The 9,018-nt window shown below is 49.8% G+C and overlaps 1 protein-coding gene across 1 annotated transcript in view; it reads left to right on the top strand.

Moving 5' to 3' along the window:
- Positions 1-2,893: 2,893 nt before the first annotated feature.
- Positions 2,894-9,018, top strand: part of LOC104490111 (chromosome unknown open reading frame, human C14orf37) — a 54,619-nt gene continuing 48,494 nt past the window's right edge. Inside the window, exons 1-3 of the mRNA XM_010132358.1 lie at positions 2,894-4,223; positions 6,127-6,312; positions 7,480-7,698. Of these exons, the coding sequence (XP_010130660.1) occupies positions 2,894-4,223; positions 6,127-6,312; positions 7,480-7,698 (1,735 nt within the window). The remainder of the gene's footprint in view (positions 4,224-6,126; positions 6,313-7,479; positions 7,699-9,018) is intronic.

Below are 9,018 nucleotides of genomic sequence, written 5' to 3' on the forward strand. Positions count from 1 at the left end.
TAAGGTGTCAAACTCGGCTTAGGGAGATACCCAGGTCACTGCTGTTCATATACTGTCTAATCCAGCCTCTTCCTAAAGCTAAGTAGATCTTAAGCTCTGACTAATCTTCTTTGAAGTGTGAACTCATGCCATTATTCTGCAGCAAGCTCTGTGCCATGATCTCCAGCTTTCCTTGAATGTAGCAGTCTAGGTTAGCTTAGATCTAGTTGTACATTTCCTGAACAAATAACTCTCCAACATTATTTTTGCCCTTTACAAACTGGGGGAAACAGCATGAGGCTGCCCAGAGTACCCCAGGAACTCGTCTTGTATCAGATGGATACTGCCCATGTTATCTGCTAGCCAGGAGGAAAGCCCTTAATACTTTATTTCTGTGTTTTAATTAATGGCTCTAAACCCCAGCTCTTAGGGACCAGCTTTCCCTCTCACTGATGCTCCTGATCCTACTAAAGATGGAATAAGCTTGTGGGGAAGAGATTAATGTTTCAGTTCTTCTGCTGACCATCTCCTGAATGTCTTGGACTGTTTGAGAACCTAGAAACCTACAAATATACGATGTGCATATACACATACATATGTACATGACTGGCTTTCAGGTGCAGCTGGAGTTCTGTTTAGACATAACCACTGCTAAAGCTACTTGTGTAGCCTAAAAAGTACTCCTGACTTGTAGAGAAACTGTGTTTAGATCCAAACTGTTCTTTTTTTCTTAAACTGACCCTCTTAATGTTTCAGTATGTCTGATCTTAACTGGCCCTTGCTGAAGGGGTGTGAGGTAAACACAGTTCATGTGCATCAGCATGGCAAGGCAGGTGCGTGTTACTGGGCACTATCATTTTGACTTGTGTCATATACTCTTACTGCTTTTAATGACAAAAGCACGTAAAGGATTAACTACTGTCAGCTTTTTTTGGCACGAAGGGTAGAAGAGATGAATGGGTGGCCACCCATCCTCTGGAGAAAGGTGGTGCGAAAAATCAAGTGAAAGGTTTCTATTCTGTTGCTGGTGAACAGCTGCTTGGTGGCCTCTGTTTGTCCCTGAGCACCTGGTACATGTGTGTGGCCTGTAGAGAGGAATTATTCCAGCAGTGAGAACTGTTGAGGGCCGGGGCTGCAGTGGGAGTGGAAAAAGTGACTTGCTGTGCCCATGAGGATCAAGCAGGTACTGGAGCTTGCAGCAGCTGCCTAGTTGCCTCTGACCTGTGTCTCTCGAAGCTGGTACTGCTGAGATAGCCCTGCAAATCATAAGGCTCTTCAGCTAGAGAAGTTGTTCTCTGCTGTGGGCAATAAGAGGTATGTACCCATAGCTGTGTGTGCCCAGACCAAATAGAAGCTTTCTGAGTCTTGGTTGTGTTTAGCTGACTGGACACATGATAATGCTTCCTAAAAGGACACAAATGTACGTGAGCAGCAGGGCACAGAGGCCTTCGAGTTACATAGACTAGGATGAATGTGGTGTTCCTGAGATGCCTCTACCACAACATCCATTGTCACTCGCACAGCATCACGTGGGTGTGAGAGAAGATGTGGAGGAGTGATATATCCTGGTGCAGCAAAACAGTGCTAGGTGGCTTGCTGCTGCTCTGTGTGGGTGCAAGTGCAAGTAATATCTACCTGCTGTTTGGGTTGGGGAAGGAGTCGTCTAGCAAGCTGGGGGACTTACCCTGGTGCCCAAAGGCAAGACTGCAGAGGGTGTTCTTATCTTTTCTTTGGAAGGCTGAGGGATGGTTCTGACAACCCCAACCTCTTTCCTTACTAGTATTCCTTAGTCCTGCAGCTTGAAGTTAGGAGCAGTGCAATTGCAAGACTGAGAACATACCAGTCAAAGCAAGTGGAGCCGATGGTTGGAGGCTTCTTGCAGTAGGGCTTGACTGTGCCACTGACAAGCTGCCTCCTAGAACTAGGAGCAGGACCTCACCAGGTCTGTGTGGTGGAGGGCTGTTTGCTTGTGCATGAGACTTGTGTGACCAGCTGTTCTGCATGTCCTTAGATGGGATAGTCTTCTGCTGCTGAGTGATGGTGCAGCAAGCCCAGGACTGAGAGGCACCGGCCCAGAGGGAGGTGTCTGGGAGCAGGGGGCTGTTGTGAGGTCCTCTCTGTCCAGCAGCCTGAGCTGTGTTACTGGAGACAACAGAGCCTGCCAAGTGCAGGCTGTCAGCTGGCTGGATCACTGCTGGGCTCCTGGTTCAGCGCTCTCCTGGAAACTCTCAAAGCTCACAATGATTATATGCATGAAACTTTCTGGAAGTGCCTCCATGGTGCAGTGCAGCATAACCACTGTGCTGATGCAGCAGTGCTGCTGCCTGGGCTGTAGCCTTTCTCTGGGGCCAAGGAGCTCATGCAGGGTGTGATGTTAATGCACCCCTAAAGCCACTTGTTTTGGCTCTGATCCTGTTTTGCTCTGTTGACCCACTTTGTTCTCTGTGCAACTTCCTTAGTTTCCTTCTGTGTCAATGCCTGAGGTTTCAGTGTGATCAATCCTGACAAGTCTCAGGCCTGGACTTTGAAGGACAAACATGTTGATGCTCATCATAGGCTTGCAAGTCTGATGCCTGCTGGATAGATCATAGTGCTCTACCACTAGACTGAAAGCTTGGCAAGGTCTATCTTGAGCTTCAGATCAAGATTTGGTTTTGTCTGGCATGAGACTTCAGATTGGTCAGGCTAGGAACAGTAAAATAGGTGGAGGGATCCACTGCTTGGGAAGTGTAGCTGGGGTCTGCTCAGAACTGCCCATAGGCTAGCATGCTTGCAACTAGTCACCCAGTTATTTAAGGTTCTGCGTCAATAGGTGGTTGTGGGTATGTGTAATCTTGGTTCCTTTTTCCCTTTCTAGGACTTGCACTCTGGACTTGTCAGCCTTGCAGGCTTCTGGGCACATCACTTCTCAGCTATGAGTAGATCACTAGGATTTAATATCTGTGTGGTCATCTACAGCATCCTGCTCTTGTCCTCCAGTCCACCATGCCTTGCATCTCATCCACTGGAGGAGAGGGACATGACACAGGTCCAGCATGGCCCCTGGGCAGGAAATAGGGTGGAAGATGGAAGGACAAGCATGCTGGACTTGAAAGATAACTTGGGCCCTTTTGAGCAGACTGTCTCTGAAGAGCCATGTGGAGTGTCAGCAAAGCCATCTGAGATGCCCTTAACTGAAGCTTTCACTGCAGAAGGAGAAATGCTGCCTGCAAGCCCGAGCCATGGCATCTCAGGCAGCCAGGGTCTGGGTGCTCACACTTCTGCTGTGATAGTGACTGCTGTGGGTGAGGAGGAGCTTGGTCCCACGAAGTCAGAGCTGGATGAAGATGATGGATTCAAGGCCATGCTGACCACAGCTGTGACCACACTGAACCCTGCTGTCCAGGAGGAGTCTGTTGGTGGCCCCACTAGTGAGACCACCACAGAAGGTGGTGAAGTAGAGCACAGCTCTGCCAGCCCCTCAGCAAAACCCCTTTCTGGGACAGCTCTGGAGGAGGAGGCAGCAGAGAGCAACTTTCACCTCTCAGCTGTGCCGCAGCCCACTCTATACCCCAGCTCTCCCAGCTGGGAGACAGCAAGTGACCACCCTGTTGTCCCAACTCCCCAGGCTCATGGCATGACATCTCAGGTGAGAACCCCAAGAGTCCACACAGGGAGCCCTCTGAAGTCCCTGGTTGTGCAAGCATCTGTGGCTGCAAAACGTCCTCTCATGGTGACTGAGGCCTCCCTCCACCTGGAAGCTGGGACAGATGCCAGGCAAGGAGAGCTGCCTGCCACAGCTGGCACTGTCACCATCCACCCTATGGACACTGTGCCACCTGACTGGGATGACACAAAACTGGGAGATGTGAATCAAGGCGGAAGCACATCTCATGAGGAGGTGACAGAGGACCTGGGGGCAACAGAAGCATTGCAGACCCCACAGGAAAGTGTGGGGGAGGATGAGGATCAAAGAGTGCTGCCATCGCCAGTGTTCCTTCCTCCAGCTCCTGAGCTTGCCATGGAGACTAACTGCACAGTGCCAGTAGAAGAGGAAGAGTTGCCATCAGCTTCCACAGGCAGCAGTGATGCTCTCCACATTGCAAATGTGACAGGTGTAGACACGGCTGATCTCAACTCGCTGGAAAACATAAATGCGGTCACACCAGAGGAGGGGAAAAGCATCCTGCCATCACAGCCAGAGGCTGCGGTGGTGATAGATACCCAGTCTGATCTCTCTCCTACTCAGGAAAGCTCATGGAAAGGTAAAACTTGCCTGTTACAGCCACTTGCCTCTAAGTGTAGGTTTAAGAGGATGCCCTTGGGAATCTGCCTCCTTTCAGGGAGGTGAAATGGAGGAAGGTGTGATCTTGATACCTGCAATAGAGATAGGACACCTCTTCCCCCCAGGGAAGGCTCTGGACCTTTGCGGAGGGTAATTCACACCCATAGAGCAGCATGTAGCCCTGGCTGTTGGTAACAGGATGTCCCTGTGTTCAGGTAGGCACAGTCTGTTGGGTGGTACCCTGTCCTGAGTGGGGTGAAGCAACAGTGGTGAGCTACCTCTTCTGCTTCTCAAGCTGAGAGAGGTGGCTGTAGCAGCAAACAAGAAACAGACTGGAAAGGCTGTGGCAGCTGAGCTTGGGGTCAAAGGGTATACTTGAGTACAGAGGTCTCTGCAGAGAACTGGAGCCTTATCAGCAGAGGCTTGGTGCTGGTCACACTTGCTTTGCTAGTGTTCCTCATGTGTGGTGTACTACCAAAGCAGGTGCTTCAGTTTTGGTCCTCACGTAGCAGTTGAAGGGGGACAGCTGTAGTCTGGCTGCAGGCATCTTCTCTTGACCAGAGATGTGAAGCAGCTTTGACTAACCCTCTGGTGTGTGGTGGAGGGAGCCCAGCCTCTAACCCACTGGTTAAACACTTTATTTCAAGGAGGCTAACCCTAAGTGTCCCTTTTGATATGGCAAAGGTGGTCCTTGCACTAGCTCACTCTAAAGCCCTGCAAAACAAAGGGAGGAATAATACCTGGGAGTTAAATTAGCAATATAGTAATAATTACCAATAAATAACTTGGCTCTCAGCTGCTAGCTATGGGCAGTTGCAGTCAGTTCAGAAGATGCAGAGACAAGGGATGGCTCTAAATGCTTCCTAAATCCAGGAACAGGCAAGTGGTACTGATAGCCTGAGAGTAACTGATGTCTTCCATGACTCTATAAAAATCCTGCCCAGAGCTCTGTGCTGTCCTTTAACAAAAGCTCCTGGTGTTGCCTCCCCATCCTAGAGTGAAGCTGTGGCCAGGCTCTCTGACCAGTGTTTGTGCCAGCTCTGTCACCAGCAGGCAGGAATGTCCTAGACAGCCTGTCACAGGCTGGTGGTGTCAGCCTGTGATGTTATCACCAGCAGAGATGGCACCTTCAGCGCAATGACAATGTTTCTACTCTGTATTTCAAATATAGGGGGAATGCTGAAAAGTCTGCTCAGGTGCTGAGCAATGCCATGTCCCTAAGCTGGTGAGGAACATGAGCTGGGTTTTAGGACTTTGTTTTAATTGCTCGGCATCTTTAATCTTCCCTCGTAGGCTACAGAGGTGGAAGGGCAACTTCCCCTCCCTGCATCCAAAAGACAGAGCTTTTAGTGTGAAGGAAGGAAAGCTAATTGCATGCTGGTGCTGGAACCTGACTGATTAATTTATAAGCACTTGACTTGTCAGCAGGTTCCCTCTCATTTCCCAGATGTTGGGGAAACAACACTATCAATAAGACTTGTGCAACAAAAATAAACCCTGCCACAAAGCTGAAGTCTCATAGCCATGAGAGCTGGTCACTAGTGGCAGCCACATTGCTTCTGGTGCTCTGGCAAACTCAATACTTCAAATGGTATTTCCTGTGACAGGCCTGCAGTGCTGTGCCCCTGTGGCATTGCTCCCCAGTGGGTCCACGTGTCCTTAAGGGCCAGTTAAAATGAGGACTGATTCTGCTGGTTTTGTACCTTTTTTGCATGTTCTCACATCTGCCTTTATGCTGCACTGCCCTGATGGTACTTGGTTGGCCGTGCTGCCTGTGCTGTGGCTCTAGAAGTGCTAATGTGTAGAGTTCCATCCCTTCAGTTCTCTGCTCTGTGGCTGGTAGCTGACCTGGGAGTGGGTACTGACATGTGTTCTTCCTGTAGGTGTTACTCAGGAGGTGACAACAGTTGCCCAGGAGGCTGATGCTGCTCTGTCAGTGGTGACACTGGTGCCTGGTGCTACTGAGGGAACAGGAGCTTCCAGCCTTCTGCAAGAGAACCATGGGGAGAACACCCAGATGCTGGGGGCAACTGGTACTTCCTCTATGGCAAACACTCCAGATGTAGAAGGTAGGGTTCTGCTTCAAAGACTATGGGCTCATTTTCAGATGAGATCAGCCAGTACATCTGAAACCAAAATCAATGCTTGCCCAATGCACAGCATCTATAGTCTAAGTTAATTTTTTTCTAGCAGGCAGCCTCTAGCCCTGGGCTGCTGCTGCTTTCTGCCCGTGCTACCAGATCCACTATGTTAAAATATGCCAGTGTATGGCTTCGGCCCCAAATAACAGTGGAGAAGATATTTAAACCAAATCACACCAAACAAACCCCCCACATCTATCCTTGCTAGTGAGCTGACTTTTAGCCTTAGACATTGAAGCCAGCTTTTATGGGGAGAGCTCTCTTACTCTTGGAGCCAAAGGCAGTCACGGGTTGCTCATGCTCGGTCTGAAGGATGAAGATGTTTCATCAGGGTAACGTGGGAGCAGTGGTGGGGCAGGCAGACACCCTCTTACCAGAGTCTGGCAAGCCTGTGGGCGTGGAAGCCTGCACTGATATTCACTTCCACTGAGGAATGGTGAGTCCTTATCAGGGTGATGTAGCTCGTACAGAACATACAACTGCTTAAAGCAGTTGTGTTCATCTGCCTGCTGCCTCCTGGCTCCATGTCACCTTGACAGGTACATGCAGCTTGACTGAGCTTGAGTGTTTTTTCTGTAGTGGTAGGTACTGCTGTAGTGAAATGGCTGCTGGACAGTTTTTTTTCCGGGTAATTCTTACATTGCAGGGCATCAAAAGAAAAAACTATTTGCACTGTATCTCTCTAAGGCCCTTTTTTAGGGGAGAGAAGGCTCTTCCAGCAGACTTCACTAATTAATTTGCTTCTGGGATTTAATTATAAATTCAACTAATTTTTATCTTTGCAATTTATGATTAGAGCTGTCAGTTCAGATCTCAGCCACTGTCTCAGGGCTCTGATCTTGCTGTGGGGTGGTGACTTCCAGTCCTCAAAGCAATGGTGGTAAAACCTAGCTGATTTCTCATTAAGGGGAACCTCCTGTGTTGGCTTTCCTGGAGGAGAAGCTTTTGTTACAGCAGAGTCACACATCTTGAAAGAAGCAAGAGTTTAATGACTTCTCCCAGTCTGAGTTAAATTTTCATTACAGACTTTGTTCTTAAATGGTGGGTTTTTAAATATTGTTGTGCCAAACTGCTGCTGCTTCCTGTCTTCTGTAGATGTCACAGATGTGGACCTGGTCACCAGCGAGAAGGCTGTTCCAGCTCCTGGTGGGCTGTCTGCTACCCAGTCTGGACAGACCGAGGAGCCATCCAGCAGAACTGTGGTCCTGGTAACTCCTGCAACAATGGCATCTTCTGTCAGGAGGACAGCTCTTCCTTCTGTGAGGAGGATCAGTACAGCTGTGACCTATGGGCTGGACCGCCTGGAGTCAGAAGGTACTGCTGAGCCCGAGGCTAAGAGTCAGGCAGCTTCCTGCGGAGCAGCACACTTGCCTTGACACTGTATCCCCAGATTGTCTGCTTGGTGCACAGCTATGTGCTTGTGTTATTGTTCCTAATAAAGTTGTTGAACAACCTGTCCCCTTCCAGGAGGTACAGGAAGCAAGCAATGAACAGTGTCATAGTGGCTGTGGTGGAAGAGATGGGGTTTTCCCTTGGAGAGGGAGCAGCCGTGGTATTGCTGTGGTGGTAGAATCAGGCTCTGGGCGCCTGTAACTGCTTGTGTGTGCATCCATTGCAGAGCCTCTGTCCCAGGTAACACTCATGGGAATGTGTTCAGGCAGCTGGACAGCCCTTGCCACCCCACTGCTGAAACCTCACCACAGGCAGCTAATGGGGATGTTCAGCATGAGATGGCTACTGCAGTGTCCAGCTGGCTGAAACCTTGCTAGAACAAGGGATGCCCTATTTGTACTCCTGGTGTGACACTGCTGGGAGAGGCAAAGGTTGCATCCCCGTTGAGATGGTCTTCTGAGTCAAAGCTACCTGCTAAGCTGCTGTCCCATCACTGGCTTCTCCAGTCTGGGCTCCCTTCTCTTAAACTACTCTTGCCTGTTGCTGGTCTTGAGGTCTCCGCCTCCTGACTGTCTTCAGGCAGTTGAAACCCAGTGGTGCAGATGCCATGTGGGCAAACACCCATCGAGATGTTTAGGTGAAGTAGGTCCTACTCTGTGGTTGCTATGCAGCTCAGGTCTGTTACCTCTTCAGCTCACCCATGATTTTCCTGCGGAGAACTGTTTCACTCCTGCTTCTTGCTCTTTTTCCTACTTAAACTCTTCCCTGCTTGCTCATCTATCCAGTTTTATACTCCAGTATCTGGACTGACACCACCTGGCAGGGATTAATCTTTCTGCCTGTTTTGTTCCCCTTCCTTTATCTTGACCTTCTCTTGCATGTGTATTTTTCTGCAAAGGTTGGCAGCCCTCCCGGGGTGCTGTGCCAGATGGTATTTTTCTTCTGATTAGAGGTGGGGTGCCATAGACAGCAGCTAATCAGCATCTTTTCTCTGCGTGAAGCAATAACTCTCTTGTTAACTTTAGAGGGCAGCAGAAGCTGGGAGTCCTCCCCACGGAATGTGTGAGGTGCTGCAGTTCCTGCCCTCACTTGGGCTTGCTGCTTGCTTTGAAGCCTGCCATGAGCACTCTGGGCCTCCAGCTATAGCCCTTGCTCCTTGCTGGGATGAATCTTGCATGGATCTGGCAATGCAAGGATGTGGTGCTGATGATGGGAGGGCAGCGGGGGAAGAAGGGGGGGGGG

Source organism: Buceros rhinoceros, unplaced genomic scaffold (genome assembly GCF_000710305.1).
Source record: "Buceros rhinoceros silvestris isolate BGI_N320 unplaced genomic scaffold, ASM71030v1 scaffold4153, whole genome shotgun sequence".
Taxonomy (NCBI): domain Eukaryota; kingdom Metazoa; phylum Chordata; class Aves; order Bucerotiformes; family Bucerotidae; genus Buceros; species Buceros rhinoceros.